Genomic DNA, 20,901 nt, shown 5'->3' on the forward strand with positions numbered 1-20,901 from the left:
TGCCAACCAAGAATACTCTATCCCGCAAAGCTCTCCTTCCTCTTTGAAGAAAGAATATGGACCTTCCCAGACAAACAGAAACTCCGGAATTTCATTGCAACTAAACCCCCACTCCAAAAAATACTACAAGGAGTCCTAAAGCCAGAACCTCAGAGGGACGAATAACAATGAAAGAAGGCCAAAAAAAAAAGTTATTAAAAGAATAAATAAATAAAATCAAAGGAAAGACAAACACAATGGCAAATACAGATGTTAACATATCAATATTAACTCTAAATGTAAATGGACTAAACTCTTCAATAAAAAGACACAGAGTTGCAGCCTGGATTAAGAAACAAAACCCAACCTTTTGCTGTCTCCAGGAAACACATTTAGCTACAAAAGATAAAAATAGGCTCAAAGTTAAAGGATGGAAAACAATCCTACAAGCAAATGGACCAAAAAAGAAAGCAGGAACAGCTATACTTATATCAGATAAAACAGATTTCAAACTCAAAAAGATAAAAAGAGACCCCAATGGTCACTACATTATGATCAAGGGGACAATACTTCAAGAAGAAATAACACTCATTAGCATATACTCACCAAACGAAGGAGCACCAAAATATATCAGACAACTGTTGTCCTCTCTGAAAACAGACATCAGAGAAAACACATACGTAGTGGGAGACTTCAACACACCACTATCAACAATGGATAGATCAACAAGACAAAAAATAAGTAAAGATACCAAAGCTCTAAATAAAGACCTAGAGCAATTGGGCTTAACAGACATCTATAGAACACTAAACCCCAAAAAAACGGAGTATACATTTTTCTCAAGCGCACACGGATCATTCTCCAGGATCGATCACATACTGGGGCACAAGACAAACATCAACAGATACACCAAGATTGAAATCATATCAACCATCTTTTCTGACCATGAAGGCATCAAACTAGAAATAAACCATAAAAAGAAGGCAAGGAATTTTCCTACCTCATGGAGATTAAAAACCACACTACTGGAAGATCATTGGACTAATGAGGAGATCAAAGAAGAAATTAAAAAATTTTTTGAATTGAACGACAAGGAGGACACCAATATCCTAAATGTATGGGATGCAGCAAAAGCAGTAATAAGAGGAAAATATATAGCAATAGAAGCTCACATCAAGAAACAAGAAAGAACGCAAAGAAACAACCTAATCTCGAAGCTCAAAGATCTAGAAAAAGAACAACAAAAAAACCCCAAAACCAGTAGAAGAAAAGAAATAATAAAAACCAAAGCAGAAATAAATGAAATTGAAACTAAAAAAACAATCCAAAAGATCAATGAAACCAAGAGCTGGTTCTTTGAAAAAATCAATAAAATAGACAAACCCCTAGCCAGGCTCACAAAGGAAAAAAGGGAGAAAGCACAAATAAACAGGATCATCAATGAAAGAGGAGAAATCACAACGGACACAGCAGAAATCAAAAGAATAATCAGTAACTACTATGAACAGTTATATGGAAACAAGTTTAACAATCTAGAGGAGATGGACAAATTCCTACAACTCTACAATCACCCAAAGCTAGATAAAGAAGAAATAGAACACCTAAACAGACCAATTACAATTAGCGAAATTGAAATGGTAATCAAAAACCTCCCCAAAAACAAAAGCCCAGGACCTGATGGATTTACAAATGAATTCTACCAAACATTCAGAGACGAATTAGTGCCTATCCTTCACAAACTCTTCCAAAAAATTGAGAAGGAAGGGACAATACCAAACACGTTCTATGAAGCCAACATTACACTAATACCAAAACCGAACAAGGACAACACAAAAAAGGAAAACTACAGGCCAATCTCCCTAATGAACACTGATGCAAAAATCTTCAATAAAATTTTAGCTATCAGAATCCAACAATGTATCCATAAGATAATTCACCACGACCAAGTTGGATTCATTCCAGGGACATAAGGATGGTTTAACATCCGAAAATCAATCAACGTTATCCAACACATCAACAAAAAGAAATATAAAAACCATATGATAATATCAATAGATGCTGAGAAAGCTTTCGACAAAGTGCAACACCCATTCATGATAAAAGCCCTTGAAATTCTTGGGATACAAGGAACATACCTCAACATCATAAAGGCCATCTATGACAAGCCAACAGCCAGTATCATTCTCAATGGTGAAAAGCTGAAAGCAATTCCATTAAGATCTGGAACAAGACAAGGATGTCCACTCTCACCATTGCTTTTCAATATAATACTGGAAGTCCTAGCCAGGGCAATAAGACAAGAGAAAGATATCCAAGGAATCCAAATAGGAAAAGAAGAAGTCAAACTATCACTATTTGCAGATGATATGATATTATACATAGAGAACCCCAAAAACTCCACAGAAAAGCTAATTCAACTCATCAATCAGTTCAGTAAAGTGGCAGGATACAAAATCAACACACAAAAGTCAGTAGCCTTCCTATACACAAACAATAAATCTGAAGAAGAAGAAATCAAAAAGACCATCCCTTTTGTTATTGAAACAAAAAAAATCAAATATTTGGGAATAAATCTAACAAAAGAGGTAAAGGACCTATACAAAGAAAACTATAAAACACTGTTAAAAGAAATAGAAGAAGACACAAAGAAATGGAGAGACATCCCCTGCTCATGGATTGGAAGAATAAACATTATTAAAATGGCCATCCTTCCAAAAGCAATATACAGATTCAATGCTATTCCAATCAAAATTTCAATGTCATTCTTCAAAGAAATAGAACAATTATTGATGAAATTCATATGGAATCACAAAAAACCCCGAATAGCCAAAGCTCTCCTGAAAAAAAAAGAAGGGAATGGAGGCATCAGACTCCCAGACTTCAAACTATACTACAAAGTCATAATCATCAAAACTGCATGGTATTGGAACAAGAACAGACATACAGACCAATGGAATCGAATAGAAAATCCAGAAATAAACCCACAGATTTATGGTCAACTAATCTTTGACAAAGGAGCAAAGAATATGCATTGGAGCAAAGAAAGTTTGTTCAATAAATGGTGCTGGGAAAACTGGGTCGCTACATGCAAAAGAATGAAGCTTGACCACCACCTCACACCATACACAAAAATCAACTCAAAATGGATTAAAGAACTAGACATAAGACCTGAAACCATAAAATATATAGAAGGAAATATAGGCAAAACACTACGTGATTTGCACATCAAAGACATCTTTACAGACACATCACCCAAAGCAGTGATAGTGAAGGCAAAGATAAACAGCTGGGACTACATCAAATTAAAGAGCTTTTGCACAGCAAAAGAGACAATAACAAAAACAAAGAGAAACCCCACCAACTGGGAGAACATTTTTGCACCCAACACTAATGATAAAGGACTGATCACAAAAATCTGCAAAGAGCTGATGAGACTCAACAACAACAAAGAAAATAATCCAGTCAAAAAATGGGCAGAAGAGCTTAAAAGAAACTTCTCTGAAGAGGAAATGCAAATGGCCAACAGGCATATGAAAAAATGTTCAACATCACTTGTCATCAGGGAAATGCAAATCAAAACTACCATGAGATACCATCTTACACCAGTGAGAATGGCACATATTAAAAAAACCAGCAACAACAAATGTTGGCGAGGGTGTGGAGAAAAAGGAACTCCTCTGCACTGTTGGTGGGAGTGCAAACTGGTCCAACCACTGTGGAAAGCTGTGTGGAGATTTCTGGACCTACTAAACATAGAGCTTCCATATGATCCAGCAATTCCACTCCTAGGTATTTACCCAAAGGACACAGAAACATCAATTCCAAAGAACACCTGCACCCCTATGTTTATAGCAGCACTGTTTACAATAGCTAAGCTCTGGAAACAACCCAAATGCCCAAAAATAGATGACTGGATCAAGAAGATGTGGTACATATATACCATGGAATATTACTCAGCATTCAAAAAAGATAAACACATGCAATTTGCTGCAACATGGATGGCGCTGGAAGGGATCATGCTCAGCGAAATAAGCCAAAAAGAAAAAGAAAAATACCGGATGGTCCCACTCATAGCAGGAATCTAGAAAACTTAAATAAGGGACCAGGAAAATGAATAACTATAAGAAAGTGAAAATCAAAATCAACAAAAAACTATGAACCAGAGACACTTTTAGGGGGGCGGGGGCGGGAGGGGAGGGATTGGGGTCAGAATGGGGGGCTGCAATTGTATGGGGAATATAACAATAAAATTTATAAAAAAAAAAGAAAATTAATTATTTAACTAATTAATTCCACAGACTTTTTTGGAGTCCCTGCAGCATGCCAGATATCATATTATATAATAGGGATGAAGAGAAGATGCTTCTCCCATACTGGAGGAGCTGACTGATGAGGGGCAGGGGGAATTATGCATAGATAACTTCAGTACTAGAAAGAAATGTTATAAGAGGTTGTGCACCAAGAGGGAAGCATTTCTAACTCTATAGAGGAGAGGAGATAATCTTAAGATAGAGTCTAAAGGAGGAAAAAGCATTTTTCAAGGCAAGTAATTGGGTGGATGCTGCTGTCATTGGAAGGAAAAGACAGGAATCCTCCTACCTGAAGTTTGGGTTTTGAGATTAGAATCTGGGTTTGAATTTCAGATTTGCTATCAGCTGCTATCTGACCTTCAGCAAATGCTTGAATCTTTTTTCCCCCTAAACTCTATTTCCTCATTTGTAAAATGGGTTCAAAATTTGTACCTGCTTCCAAGAGACATTGTAAGGCTAAATGAGTTGTTATATGTGAAACAAGAAGACCTGTGCCAAGCATGTGGTAAGCACTCAAAAAACAACAGCTCTTTTTGTTATCATGTACAATGATGACAGTAATTCTCATGGTTGTTTCTCTAGTTTGGCCGCTGGGCATTAGACATCTGTGCTTATGACATTTTAGTTTCTGGAGACAACCCAAATCCAATCTGTGGGTCCTCTTCAGAATTTTGGGTTCCTAACCATGCGGTGTGCTATCTATTTATCATGTAGCTGTTCATGGTGAATCCCAGCTGGCTGCTACTGTTGTGTGTCTGACTGTTGGCAGGCTAAATGCTATCACTCTACAGTAGTAAGTCTTCAGGTTCAAATTCCCTAAGATTATTTTACTGAACTGGAGCATGGTGACAAAGAAAACTAAGGAAATAAAGTTTCTATGTGTACCCGCCTAAATTATGAGTCCCAAGCAACACTTGGGGGTGGGGGTAGAGGTCGATTTATATGCACTGTGCTATGTTCATCTCTGTAAGATGAAATGGAAACAGAGGAAACCATGGTTGGATACACCCCAATGTGTTGACAAGGTTTACTCTGATGTGGGGACAGAGACTCATGTCAGGGGAAGGAGCAAGGCATGGGGAAGAAGGGACAGGTGAAAAAAAGGAAAACAACAATTACATGAAAACACAATGAATGCAGGCTATGATACTCTGTATACAATAATACATATGTAGCTTTATACATATGGGTATTAAATAAAAATAGATTATTGAAATTATTTAAAAGTAAAAATGATTACATAAAATTTTGAAATCCATTAAAATTATCATCAGATTATGAAAATATAAAAAACTAAATATAAAAACTAAATATAAAAACTAAAGCAGAAGCTAATATTAATATATTATTAAAATGGCAATGACTTATTATAATAAAAAATAATGTGTGGGCGCTGTGAATTCTGATCAAAACAATAACAGCAACAAATCTGATTGTCCACTTGTATCCTAGAATCCTATACATTGTTTTTCTAGTAAATTACTGCCTTTTCTTTATTTATTCTATTGTTTCTTTATTGAGTTCCTATTAAGGCTAAGGTGCCAAGAATTAAGAGTTTATTAAGCAATCATTCTTGCACTCCAGGACCTGTTGGTTAATGTGGGAGATAGATGGGGAGGCAGTAACAGAGGTGCCAGAGTAGGAGCAGAAGCAAGAGCAGGCATGGGTGAGCTTGGAGGCCAGAGGCATAGGCAAGCCACTGAAGTTGGTCTGGAAGTAGGAACTTTCCTGGGAGGGCAGGAACTTCAAATGAATTTTGAAGGCATTATATCAAACAGGCACAGAGCAAGACAGGCTTTCCTTCTGGAGGGGATTTTGTAATAGGATTTTGCCACAGAAGACTATCACTGCTTGCTGTGCCAGCAGCTCAGACATTTAATGCACTAGAAGTGATTTGTTTCTCTTAAAGGGGGCTAAAAGTAAATGGTCAGAAAATGTAGTGGCTATTAATCTGGCTTTTGGAACAAGGGTGTTGGCTTCAAATGTCAGATGTACCCATTTCTAGCTCTGGACTTGGTGCAAATGACTTTACCTTTTTAGAAAGGGAGTCTGTATTATAGGGTTGCATCTTCAAAAGTTTTGATGCATAGAAAGCACTGGGTAACTTTTAGTTACCAGACAACTTCTATTACTGTTTTGGAGAATGAAATAGACTGCATTGGGCCTCCTTGGTGGTGCAAGGGGTTAAGACGCAGTCTGTGAAGCTGTCCGCAGCCACTCCGGAGTTCGATCCCCGGCGGGCCAGGAAGCAACCCACATGGCGCAGCAGACCTCTCCTGACTTGTCCGCTGCTCCCCTCAGCAGTGAACTTCTGTTGATCTGCCTGTTCTGTTCCCCATTCTGTCTCTGGTGAATCCTCTCAACCCCCACACCTCTGGCCTAGACCCCAGTTCTTGTATGCATAAATAAATAAATCTTAAACAAAACAAAACAAAATAAACTGCATTTAAATGTGTTTAGTAAAAGAACAGATTGGTGGGTACCAGAGGAAAAGCAGGCTGAGGGGTAGGGGAAAGGGATCAGTTGTGTGGTTTGAATGGAGACTAGACTTCTGGCAGTGATTACGATGTAGTATAAACAGATGTCAAATTATAATTCAGTAAACCTAAATATAATGTTCTAAATTAATGATATTTCAACAAAAATTTATATAAAAATGTGCATTGTAAACCACAAAGCACTAAATATGTTGTGACCTGATATAAGTTATACTAAGGCACAATGATTTTTAGAAAGAAGAAAAATATTGTGCTTTTGCTTGTTCATGAAAGAAGAATTTCCCTTTTAAATTGGGCCAAGAAAATCCCTGGCCACAATAGCTCTTGAATTCAGTTTTCAAAAGTGGTTCAATAGAAGAGTTGTCACTTTGGCACTGTTGGGTCCTGCAGGCTCACATCTGACACAGAAAATGCAATAATGCTTTCAGCAAGGAGGGACTGGGTCTCAATTCAACAAAAGCTAGGCATGATGAAATGATTGGGAGCCTGGGGAGCTTGCTGCCTCTGCCTTCCAGCATCTTCTTTCATGTCTGATATTTCCCCTCCACTCTCTGTGTCTACCCCCATTCATGAAAAGGGGGGCTAACACTCTTTCTGAGACTAAGGCCAGCATTTTGCGCAGCTGGCTTGCAGGAGCTGATGGGGGCAGATGAAGCAGGAAAAAATTTTAAACTCTTAGATATATAAGAGACTCTGAATGTGGATCAGAATCATAGTCTCCTTCTTTCCCCAGGTACTTCCACAGCAGACAATGGATATGTGTTGTGGTTCCCATGAAGTTCATGAAATGAAGGATGGAAGACATAGGAAAAGTACTTCTGTTGGGGCTTAAATTGTCAAAAAGATCTGTTTAGTTTTAACCCCCAAACCCTGTGAATATGAATTTAACTGGAAATAGGGTCTTTGCAGAGGCTCCTTAGTTAATGTGAGGCCATTAGAATAGACCCTATTCCAACTGGAGTGATGTCATCATAAAAGAAAAAGCTATGTATGAGAGGGAGGCAGAGACCACAGTGATGCACTTGCAAGCCAAGAGATGCCAAGGTTGGACCAGCTGCCCCATCAGAAGCTAGGAAGAGAACAGGAAGGATTGGGCCCAGAATCCCAGGGACACTCTCAGAGACAGCACTTTGCTTTTAGACTTCTAGCTTCTAGAACAGGGGACATTCGTTTGTGTTGTCTTGAGCTACTCAGTTTGAGAAATTTTAATACAGCAACCTTAGAAAACTAATCTACTTTTGCAGTCCAGATGTATAGCCTAATGCTCACCTTAGGCACGTTCACCTTTAATCCTTTACAATGAGAGACAAGTTGGATTAAAATGGACTCAAATAATAGGAACTGTCTGCAGGAAAGCAAGGATAAAAGCAATAGAGGCCAGAGTGGATGATATGGTCTAAATTAATTTCTCACAGCTGATGAACATTGTTTTGAATTATTAAGCATCACCTGTACATGTGGCATTTGCTGTATGTCACAGAACTAGAACATGAGCTCTGTGGATGACACAGACAATCAGGAGCCCAGGTGGGGGCTGCAGAACTTTCAGGCAAAGGAATCTGCATTTTAAAAGCTCCCCAAATGATTTTGAGGAATAGCCATAAGTTAGTCAATACCTTAAGCTTGGATTTGGGGTGACTGAGGTGCAGAGAGATTAAGCGGGCTTGAGGACATGTGGGTCCAACACACATAGGCTTGTATCTTAAGTTCTATTGACTGAAAGAAATTCTTTCTTTAAGACTCAGTTTCTTTTTCTTGCAAATGGGACTAATAATCCCCACCTCATGGAGTTGTTGTCAGACCAAGTGCAGCAGATGAACAATGTTCTTAACCTACCTGGCAGCAGCAGCAAATATATGAGGAATAGCCAAATGAAAGAGTGGACCTGTATTAGTTTCCTCTTAGTCCAAAGTCCCTCTGAAGAACCTATTCTGTCTTTAACATTTTGAAGCACCATTACTATGATATCCAGCATGACATCTGATTCAAAAGGGAGATGGAACACAGTGTTTTAAACTGAGACAGGAGTTTGGAACTCTGGACAGTTTTTCTGTGTTCAGAAGTCTGCTTATAGATATCTGAGGCAGATTTTTCTGGTAATAGGTTGGGCTCTGTGAAAAATGGCTCCTTTTCAGCCTTGTGAGTGCCTTGTGGTACAGATGTTCAAAGAGTCCCTGTCACGAAGAGCAGCCGACCTTGTCTGTGTCTACACAGCCAGCAGGGCCTATCCCTACTGTCCCTGAGCCTGCACCCAGCTGCTCATGGAGTCTCACCCACAGGCTGCATGAGAGTGAGGGAAAGCCAGTCTTTGAGAGTCAAAGATGTGCATATTCAATATATCGCCAATGACTGATTCAGGCTTAATTTGTCTGTTTCTGTAAAACTCCTGTTTTGACCAAGAAATCTTTCCTATTCCAGGAGGATGCCTTTGAAATGTGAACATTGTTTTAACTATTAGGAAACAGATGACCACAGATCTTATGCACACCAGTGCTCGGGAGAGTAGAAGAGAATACATACAACTTAATCTTCTGGCAGATCTTGGCCAAAAGTGGGAGTGAACAAATATCAGAACCACTTCTGAGATATTTCTGGAGAGGAAAAAAAAAATCACAAAAATAGTTATTTAGTTCAAAGAATGGTTCCCCGAATTCTAAAATCTCTTCAGTTCTGTGGACTCCACAGTCTGTATATCCTTCCTGTAGAGTTTGTTCTATTTTACTTAATTAAATTTCCTCTTGTCCCTGTTCCCACACTCTCTGTTCATTCCCCTTGTCCATGTTCATGCTGGCCCGTCAGCCTGAAGGCTCTTTCTTTTTTTTTCACCAGCCAGCTATTCCCACCTTCACCTGCTCACCGTCTCTTTTCAAAAGGTCTATTCTATTTGGACATGTCTCTCCCTCATTCTGCTCAAGTGCTTTGAAAAGTGACTTTAAAATAAGGGACATTTTCAAATAAAATAATTCCATTTTATTATGAAGTAAACAAAGGCTAACAGAAGAGACATGGCTGGGGCTTAGGAAGAGGTAGAATAAAGGCTCCCTTCCTGGGGGCTGGGCAGGTTGGAGCTTCTTAAGCTTCAAAGCAAAGGAATTAGAGACAAGTTTCCATAAGACTACAGCTTGCCCACACACCAGGATAGTAAATGAATATAGACCAGCAAGCAGAGATTGAATAAAGGGAAATGGGCTGAAAGGGAGATATAGAGTATCAAAGGGGATAGTAACTAATCTGTACAAGCCAACCTGATATTGAATATATTTTACTTAGATTTAATTGGACTCGGGCAGAACTTGAACATCAGCAATTTTTAAGGGCTTTCTAAATAATGTTACTGAACAGTTTAGGTTTAGAATCAGGTTGCACACTGCACAATTCTGACATCCACATAGCCTTTGACTTGAATGTTGCTCCCTGAAATTTAGTACTGATGGGGTGTGGTTGAAAACTATGGCATAGTGGAAAATGAATAGGACATGGAAATAGCATGATCTGGTTTTAAATAATGGGTTTCTCATTTACTATCTATGTGGACTGAGTGAATTGCTTATCAGTTCTCTCATCTGTAAAAATAGGGCTGATAGCAAAAACACGCGTTTAACTTTGTAGGGTTTTTATGAGAATTGAATAGATTGATTCTATAACTCTGGTATTTTAAAACTGTAAATACTCTGGGCTCTGCCAGATCCATGGAAACGCTGCTGAGGAATCTTTCAGGGTCTCAGTGAGATACAGATGTCCCTGGAACATGTGAGTTCTCTATTCTGGACTCACATTGTCTAACAGGATGTGCTGAAATGATATGCAATCGGCTGTGTGTTTCTTTCTGCATTCTGACTAAATCTATAGTTATATTCATCATTGCAAGGAATTAATTGTAACTAATATCCTCTGAGCAATTTTTCAAAGACACTTATTTGCATTTTCTGATTTTTTCCTTGATAGATTGAAACTAGAGAGTAAATAAATAAAAGTTTTCAAAAATTATTTTTGAATTTGTTCAGAATTCTTAAAAATTATTTTGGCTTCTTAGAAGGAATGTTGGACTCCTGTCCCAGGAATTATGTTTGCAATTCTGTAAACAGAATGAAAAATTGTAAAATCCTAATTAGTCTTTGAGTTAATGCCAAGGCAGTTTGTACAAGTGAGGTAAACAATGCCCTGAGAATCAGTTTTAGATGCATGTTGAAAAGAAGAAAAGAGGAACCATATTCTCCACTTTTGCATAGAGCTCTGAGGTTGATAGTGAAGGGTTTCATGTGGTGTTTCAATTTCTTGTTTAATGACTTAAGCAGATTAGCTGAACTGGTTAAGTTGGCCTTTATTCACAAATTACATAATGATTGGTGATATAGCCTCTGTGATTGATTAATCTATTGTGCAGAAATGCATACATATTGTCATTAAACATGTATCATCTTTGTGCATTGAAATCAATATACCCTCATGAGTAGGGTTCATAAAATATTTCCCTGGACATACTTATGCTAAAAAAATTATTCAATGTTTATCTGAAATTTAAATTTAACTTGTCATTGTCTGTTTTTATTTGCTAAATCCAGCATAAGAGATTTTCCTCCCCCTTTCCCATGTTGCCAAATCAATAATGCCTTAAACATATTTGCATCAGGGTGAATGATGAGCCAAGAGGGAGAAGCCAAGGATGTGTCCATGCCCTTTACCCCTGATGAACGTTTTTCTATTGCTAAGACCTTCAGTATATAAGGAGATGCTGTTCTTTAAAGGTTTACTTTGCTACCTCCTTTTCAACTGGGGCTGATTTGCCCAAGTCAGATATTTGATTCCACCATTATAACTTAATTGAGCTGAACATTCTATCTGTTGAATAAAATTTTATTACAAACAGAACAAATAGGGAGAGGAATAATAAAGATGATGGCTTTATTAGCATTTTTGAGTACTTGATAGATCTGAGGCATGATACCTGGAGCCTTCACACACATCAACTTTGTGTTCACATTAAAGCTTTGAGAAAAGGAACATTGTAAGTGTCCATATGCTATAGGCAGGAAAACTGAGGCTCAGACTAAGGCCACACTGATGTAGAAAGAAGAAAGAAAACAGCATGGAGGTAACTCATTTTCCTTCACCTCAATTCAACTATGGAGTGTTGTGGGCTTGTATCTGAGTAAACATTGGCTTTTGGAGTATGAGAGCAGGAATACGGGAAAGGTGAATATGCCAAGGAAAATGCGGGCACCCATCCACCAATTGCTTACCAGAGTCTGGGATTTCTTGACAATCTGTTTTGCCTTCTCCAGTGTAAGTTTTCTTGCCTCCTACAAAAGCAAAATTACATAATATTGCAACTTGAGTCTCACCTTTTCTCTCTATGTCTTTTCCAAAGTTAGGATTCATAAAGCTCATAAATTTGCAATAAAGTAGTTATTCCATAAATCTGTGATAAAATAGTTCATAAGAGGCAATTTCATGTTAATAACTACTTTTATTAAAGGATTTACTCTGTGCCAGATGCCAGGTAAAGTATTTTGCAAACATTGACTTATTTGATCTTCACAATAGCTCTGAGAGAATATGACCTTTTTACAGATGAGGAAATTAAGACACAGACAAGCTAAGAAACTGGTGAAATCACAGAACCAGTGTCTGGCAGAGATGTAGTGTGAACCCCTCTCTTCCTGCCTACTATGGTATGCTGCTCTCCCCAAGTAATGTTTCCTTCTCTCTGAAAGCCCTAAGGTAAGAGGTTGTCAACAGCCAACATAATTATCTGTTACTGCAGAGTGGAAGAAGGCTGGCTACTGCCAGACAAGGTAACCCTTGATCTCTCAATCTCCAGTTCTTCTCCTGGTTAGATACCACCCCAGTTCAAACATTTCTAGAGCAGCTAACTACAGCATCTTCTGAGTTTACATCGATGGTTAATTATAACCAATGACTATTGCTATTGAGTCCCAAAGGCCCCATGTTTGTGTATTTATGGGAAGGTTGGGAGAATAATAACCTTGGGAGGCAGGTGGATGATGCTCCCAGCCTGCTTCTCAGAGCTATTGTTCCTTACTCAGTGGACATGGCTGGTCCTGCTACATTTCTCCCGCACACTCAGCTTTGTGCTTACTGACTGCATCCTTGAGCAAATTATACTCTGAGCCCTTCAGTATTCAGAGAAGGATTTCTTAACATATAAGAAAGCCCTTTATTATCTGCAACAAGCGAATTATAACTACCTACCTCACAGGGATGCTGTGAGAATATCATTTATGTGGAGTCTTGAGCCTGCCCCAACCGTCCTCTACTCAATAATTGATAGGTTGACTGGAAGATTTTTGTCTTCCAGTCCCAGATAACCCTTCACCCTTATCAGTAGGTAGTGGGGCTTTGGGGAAAGCACTATAGTTCTTAGCCCAAGAACTCGGAGCATTGTTCTTGCATTTAAGCAGGAACCAATGGGTGGTAGAGTGGGACTTGGAGCTGACTGGTCAGCATATCAAGCTTCTTGAGAGATGCTGGCCATTGCTGCCAATGGATGCTCATGCCTTGAGTCCCAACTTAACTCCTTGCTCATTCTTCACCCTGGAAGCTTCTCTTCTCCTCACTCTGGGTCTATGTGATGTTGTGAAAACATCAGCCATACTGAGTGTATGTGAGTGGAGGAAAGAGTGAGCTCAGTGTGAATCTGAGTTGGAGTGAATTTTTCAGAACATGTGTTATTTAGGAATAGGGCCAGCAGAACCAGGGGCAGTTTGCCTTCTATGGGCCAACCCTGAACCCTCTCCCTGAAATCTGCTCCAGATTACACTCACAGCTCAACTTCAAAAGATAGAAAACCTCAGCTCTCTGTCAGAGGCAGCAATTTGGCTACCATCTTAGAGTGCATGTTAGTGACTTAAGAAGTCTCTGCAGGTGGGTTGAGTTGCCAGGATGTCCTGGTAGAGTCATGTTCCTTAAAACAGTAAAACACTACAGTTCTGGTTGGCAAACAGTTATGTCTCTGACCCTCCTAGTGTCCCCACCACTGCTCTGGCCAAGTAGCCTCTCTTCTGGACTCCTCAGACCACTTCATAATCAGTCAATGAAAGTGACAATGCTGTGGTACCCAGAGTGAGGGCCTTCCCCTCTCTCCAATACCACACCCAAGGTCTACTCACTGACTAACAGCAGGCCCATTACAATGCTCACTTTAAAACACAGATGTCTTTAATCAAATGATGACTTTAGGAACAGTCCCATTCAAAACCTGATTTTATTGAATGCAATTTTGGCCTTTTCTGGAAATTCTTATAAAATAATAAAGTAAGCATCTCTGGCAAGGTTGATATAAAACACTAGATCTAGGTGCATATTTCTGCTATTGCATCCTTTATAGCTGCCCAAGTTAACTTAAAGCTCATTCTCCACAATACTGAACTCGAAGTTAATGTGTGTTCCTTTGCCTTAATTATGTGCCCTCTGCTTCTCTGTCTTAGTAACACCCTTTTGCAACCTGAAGCCCAGCTTAAGCATCCACAAAAAGTGGAGGAAAAATTCATGATATTACATTGAACAAGGAAAACTGGCTATCAGATTTACTGTGCACACATGCACAGAAAAAAAAAAAATCCCACAAGGCAATATGTCATAGTAACAGTGGGTGAAAACATTTTGTTTTGGTGTTTTCTATGTTTGCTAAATTTTCAATAATGAGCACAATTTTAGCTAAAAAAATGCTAGAAAATTTCTGCCTTATTTCTTATTGAGAAATAAAATGATGTGGTCACAACACAAGGATGCGGTGATGGCTCTGGAGACCCTCCAGGTGAGCAGCATAGACACATCTGCTCTCCCAGACTTTCCTGGATGGCAAGGAGATGGGCTGGGAATAAGCACAGTAAATAGAAGTGATATGAAGTGAGAGGACCTTGGCAGTGTCCTCCTGGGAAAGGCCATCTAGATCCCCTTGAGAGAATCAATTTGACTTTGATCCAGTTAAATTTTGGGGGGAATCAATGGTAGTGTGGGATGAAGACAAACAAACAAAAATTATGAAGTAACCACAGTGTCAGGGAAGACCTTCTGACACACCATGCCAGGCATGGTAGGTGTTCTTTGGTTTTCCTAGAGGGGTTGAAGCAGGCTCATCTGGTTTGACTAGGGCACCACTTTCTCCCATCATCCAAGGGCATTAATACCAACAAAAAAGACAATCTAGGTAAAAGCCTACTCCTCCCTCACCCTCAGACTCCCCCAGAAGAAAATAGATGTAAGGACTCAATTATTTGGAGAAGTCAATTTGTTAGCTTGTCTTAATGGCAGGCAAAGGGAGCAAATTGTAAGTAACATGAAAATGAAGATAATTGTTATCTCCCTTTGGTAACATTTTCACTGTTGGCAATAGAAGGTTTAAGTCATTTTTCTAAAGTATGAAGACTACTTTTCCATCTTCTGAAAAATTAAACCTTCAGAATGGAGGGTGGGATTGTAATCAGCAACTGGAGAGAAAGTTTGGGAATGGATTGTGAAATGGGTAAAAAACTCTTCTGGTTGGAAGCCAGAATGATGTTTATGACTCAGAGCAACGATCTGAGGCATAAGCAAATTCTCCATCAACAATAAGCTGCTTGGTTCCAGAAGTACTCCTTTGATCCTGCAAGCTATTAGGATCTCATTATATTCTCCCTTTGAATATACTATTTCCTTATTCCCACCTCAAATCCTCTTCAAAGCCTATATAACACTGTCATGAGTGGATTGCTGAAGAAACCATTAAATAGGTTCACACAAATATAAGCTCTTAGCCTGGGTGGTTCTGGTTCAAAGAACCATGACTATGTATATTGGCTTTCCTTATGTAAGAACTTAGAAAATTGCAAGGATGTGATGGTATGATGCACTAGCATTCTACAAAAGGGGAGAGAACAACACTTTGATCATTAGAGCTCAGTAGCATTTAACCATGGTGGCTCATGAAACATTTTCATCTAGAATGATATGTGTTTATCCAAACCAGAGGCAGCCCAAAACCTTCAAAGAAAAGGATAATCTTGGTGACTACTAACTGCTCTTACACTCCAGAGAAATGGCAGTTCTTGATTCTGGATTCTGAGCTGTTTGCATGATGGAAATGAAAGACAAGGACCAAGTGCTCATTGCCATCAGTTTCTAGAGGAAAGTGTGCCCTGGTAAGGTTTGTGCACTGCCAGGCATTAGCCAAAAGGGAACATACACACAAGAAAGAACTTGGTCAAATTGAATGTGGGTAAGATTTTCATCTCAGTGAAATCTCTTTATATAATGTATTGATCAACAGATCATGAGCTCCACTATTACTTCCCATTTAAAGTGAATTTGGATTCTAGAATATTTTTGGGTTTGAATCTTAGCCTTGTCATTTACTAGTTGTGGTACCTTGGGCAAGTTACTTAAACACTCTGTCAGTTTCCTCATCTACAAAATGGGGATGATAAAAGCATTTTTTGATGAGAATTTAAAAAATTAATACTTAGATTAGTACCTTGCATGAAATAACCATAATATCAGTGTTAGTAGCAATTGATGTTTTTATTTTGGGCTGTTTGTCACTAATACACAGCTGGAAAATTAAAATAATGAAAACATCAACCTACACAAATGAATCCTATTTTTTCAGTGATCCTGAAAATTACCCCAGGGAAAGAATTATTTATCCCATTTTATAGATGATTTAATGCAAAGTATAATATGGTCAGGGGAGAGAATTGGCTCTGTATCCCAATGACCTATGCACAAGTGTGAAAATTCATGTTATCTATGTACAAGCATGAGAAGCATATGATTGATAATGAAAGGAGAAAGAAATATTCATTCAGTCAGTGATTTCTTGTGCAATCATTCATTCTATTCATTTATCCCACAAATACTTATTCAGTGTCTGTATTGTGCTATGAGCTAGGAACACCATAGTTAATAAGACAAAGTCCATGCATTAAGGGTTTTATAGCCCAGGGGAAAATACCAACAGTAAGTTGTGATTAGAATACAATGTAGAAAGTTTTAAGTAGCAATTAATATTTTCGTTATTTTAAGATTAGGTAAACTGAGGCTTACAGAGGATAAATAACTTGCCCAAAGTCAAAGAACCAGTAAGTAACATAGTCCAGATTCAATTCAGACTTATTTGGTGCAAAAGCCCATGATTTTAATTGGTCTCTGGAGATGTTATAGTGTACTAGAAAATAATTTTTTTTAAGTTAAAAATGTTTGGGAAATTTTTGCACTCCATTCAACTGATAAGGGACTGATCACAAAGATATACAAAGAACTCACATGACTCAACAAAAGCAAAATAAACAATGCAGTAAAGAAATGGGCAGAAGAACTTAAAAGACATTTCTCCAAGGAGGAAATGCAAATGGCCAACAGGCATATGAAAAATGTTTAACATCCCTTATAATCAGGGAAATAAAATCAAAACCACATTGAGATACCACCTTACACCAGTATGAATGGCACATATCAAAAAAACAAGCAACAACAAATGTTGGCGAGGATGTGGTGAAAAAGGAACTTTCCTACATTGCTGTTGGGAGTGCAAACTGGTCCAACCACTATGGAAAGCTGTATGGAGGTTCCTCAGTCTACTAAAAATGGAGCTACCATATGACCCGGCAATTCCACTCCTAGGGATCTACCCAAAGGACACAAAAACATTGATTCAAAAGAACACCTGTACCCCTATGTTTATTGCAGTACTATTTACAATAGGTAAAACCTGGAAACAACCCAAATGCCCCAAAATAGATGACTGGATCAAGAAGATGTGGTATATATACACAATGGAATATTATTCAGCAATCAAAAAAGATAAACTCATGCCATTTGCAGCAATGTGGATGGGACTAGAAGGAATTATGCTCAGTGAAATAAGCCACAAGGAAAAAGAAAAATATCAGATGGTTTCATTTATAGCAGGAATATAGGGGAACCAAATAAGACATCAGTGTAAAAAAATAACAACAGTACAAAACACAACAAAGCAAAAAAAGACAATTATAAATCAGAGACATACTGCAGGGGAGGAGGAGGGAGAGGGATCAGAGGGAGGGAGGAAGGAGCACAGGGGACTGAGGTGATGGTGCATGGATGCATTGGTGAAGGAAACTCTATGGGGACTACACTTGAGGGGTGGGGGAAGCAAATATTGTTTTAAAATGAACATTTATGTAAAAAAATAAAAAAAATAATTAATAAAAAAAAGAAAATAAAAAAAAAAGAACTGTGCACAGGATATGTTCAGGATCTCAGTATAATTTACCTTGACATTTTAAGTGTTGTTGAATTGAACATTCACTAACTGGGCCTTCCTGGGTTCTGTGATGTGAAAGAATCGAATTCTGCTATGCCTCAGAGTAAAGGAAGTAAAGAAAAATAATACTTTTAGTCATGAGTTTCTACAGTGAACCATTTTTAGTGATAGAGTTCTCTGCTATCAATTATAGCCTCAGTAGATTTGAAAATTACAGAAAATACCTTTTGTTCACTTCATATTTTTGACAGCAGTGACAGGTTCCCACAAAGGAGAAAGCCCCTGGGAAGTGAAATGATGATTTTAGAGGTGCATTTTTTTTTATTGCCAAAGAACAGACATGTATGAGACAGTTTTGTGGGTGAGGAGAAGATCACTGATTTGCTCTGGATCTTTTCTAGAAGTTTATTGGGACAGACTATTCAGTAGTACAAACGGATTTGAAAATGGGGCAAGATTTGGAAGGAGCTATTTCAAAGGACTTGACTTCCAACTAGTTGCAGTAAATGCATAAATAACCAGTAGAAGGCAGATTGGAAGAGATAAGAAAAGGGACCAAAAAGGGTTTGAGATCTTTATTTTTAAGTGGAGGACAAAAGCAGGAAACCTCTCTGCTTATAACTTTTTATCAAATAGTGAGATGCCTGGACTTTGTGTGGAATTTTCTTACCCAGGATTATATATGAGTTACCATTATATTGCAGGGTGACTATTTTCCAACATGTAGGATTTAGCTCTATCAAAGCCCAATTTTATTTTCATGTTCCACACTTCCCAGCTCTTATGGACATTTATGAATTTAAGATATGTGGGGAAAAATGAAGTCAGTTCACACCGTTTTCATATTCATCCAGGGACAAAAAAAATGGAAGATAGGAGAAGAATAAAGCTATTCCTTCTAAATGCATTCCTTTTATCACTGGAGGTCTCTTTCTCATACATATTTTAACACTAGCTGAATTTTCTTCTGTCCTTCTAGGTTAATTCTGTATTATGGAGCCATTAGAATTATTAATACATTTAGTCACTCTATTGCTATCCTTTTCTACAGGTAACACTTTTAAAAATGAGCCTATTTTAAATAGAACTATCCTTGTTATATTCTTTTTCTGACATTATTCATTAATGTACCTGGCACTGGATATACTGAATATCTCAACTTCATACGACTTGGAGAGTTAAGAATTGATGGTTCTTAAACTCATTTCCTAGATGAAAAATGCAAAACCTACTGCTGCTAAGTGGACCGTTGAAGGTTCACAACTAATCTTTCCATTTTGACTTTTTCTTTCCTAGTATCTAGGTATAAACACAATTCTCCAGTGCTAGACTTCATAAAAATTGGATTAGTTAGATTAGTATGGCCCCATGTTACACAATCAATTTAGCTGTTGCTGCTGTAACAAATCACCACAAATCCAGTGGCTTAAAACAAAACAAGTTTATTCTTTTATAGTTCTGGAGGTCAGAAGTTCAAAATGAGACATAGGGACCTAAAATAAAGGTGTCAACAGAGATTGGTTTCTTGCCTCTTCAGGTTCTAGAGACTGTAAATTCCTTCTATTTCTATTGTCATTTTTATCACTCACACACTGATCCTCTTGTTTCCCTTGTGCTTACAGTTATGGGTCACTTACTGACATTTTGGTCAACGAAGGACCACACATAATGGTGGTCACAATGGGCTACAATGTATGATGTGGGTGTGTCATGGCTATACTATTTAGGTTTGTATAACTACACTGTGTACATTTTGCACAATGACAAAAGTGCCTAATAGCCCATTTCTCAGCACATATTCCCATCTTTCAGCAATGCATGAATTTCAACAGGTTCACCCAACTAATCCAGGTAATATTCATTTAATTATACCTGCAAAGTCATTTTTTGTTACATAAGGGAGCATTCTTAGGTTCTGGCAATGAGAATATGAACCTCTTGGGGAGAGCATTATTCTGTGTACTACACTATTCATTCAATAAGTACTTTTTGAACAATATGTGCAGTGAATTGTGCTGTACTCTAGGGAAGTCACAGGGAAGAGCATGTGTCTGAGGAGTGAAATAGATTATCTGTTTTTGAGGAATTACACCCTAACAGAAAGGGCAAACTTTAAATAATGATTTTAAAATTATTTAATTTATTGTACAATTGTTTAATTATAATTATAACAATTACTGGAAGGACAGATTATGATAAAAGCCAAGGAATCCTGGAGTACCTGGCTTACATTGAGGTATCAGGGAAAATTTCCTAGAAAAATGACTTCTGAGTTGAGTTCTGATGTGGGAAATAAATTAGGTGAAGATGAAAGCCAATGGTGGATGCTGGGGAATCAGCTATTAAACTTTAAAATTCAACAAATTGTTTAGAACTGTTCACATTCACCAAGGTCATTAACTTTTTTGAACTAGAGAAAAAGAGGTTCTCAAAAAGAAATAGTTATTTTAGAACAGGGACCTTTCTTCAGTAAAGACTGCTTAAAACCGGCAGAAGGCTCCCGGAGGAGCCAGAGGTGAGCTGGGAAGTTTGCCCATGCCAGGCCCCTCTGGCCAGCAGTCCAAGCCCAGAGGGGAGTGGGCACCCACTGCCAGAGCAGACTGGGAGCGCAGGGGAATTCGTCCCTGCATGGCCATTTTAGAACAGGGAACTTTCTTCAGTAAAGACTGCTTGAAACTGGCAGAAAGCGCCCTGTGGAACCAGAGGGAAAAGGTTCCCTGTGCAGTCAGAGGTGAGCTGAAGGCCCCCACAAGCCTGGTCCCGCCCTGGCAGGAAGGTGGAAACCAGAGCGGGATCGAGTGATTTGAAACCCAGTGTGCAATCCAGCTGCCCCACCTCCAGGGAAGTTTGTGGGACTTCAAGACACACCTTT

At 38.4% G+C, this 20,901-nt stretch overlaps 1 protein-coding gene across 1 annotated transcript in view; it reads right to left on the reverse strand.

Annotated features, from left to right (window-relative positions):
• AOAH (acyloxyacyl hydrolase) overlaps positions 1-20,901 on the reverse strand; it is a gene marked incomplete at both ends in the record, with an annotated part of 147,038 nt that overhangs the window by 77,953 nt on the left and 48,184 nt on the right. The window contains 2 exons of the mRNA XM_084230605.1: positions 9,308-9,378; positions 12,028-12,087. Coding sequence (XP_084086731.1) covers positions 9,308-9,378; positions 12,028-12,087 — 131 coding nt within the window. The remainder of the gene's footprint in view (positions 1-9,307; positions 9,379-12,027; positions 12,088-20,901) is intronic.

This window comes from Talpa europaea, assembly GCF_964194135.1.
Source record: "Talpa europaea genome assembly, chromosome: 3".
Lineage (NCBI taxonomy): Eukaryota > Metazoa > Chordata > Mammalia > Eulipotyphla > Talpidae > Talpa > Talpa europaea.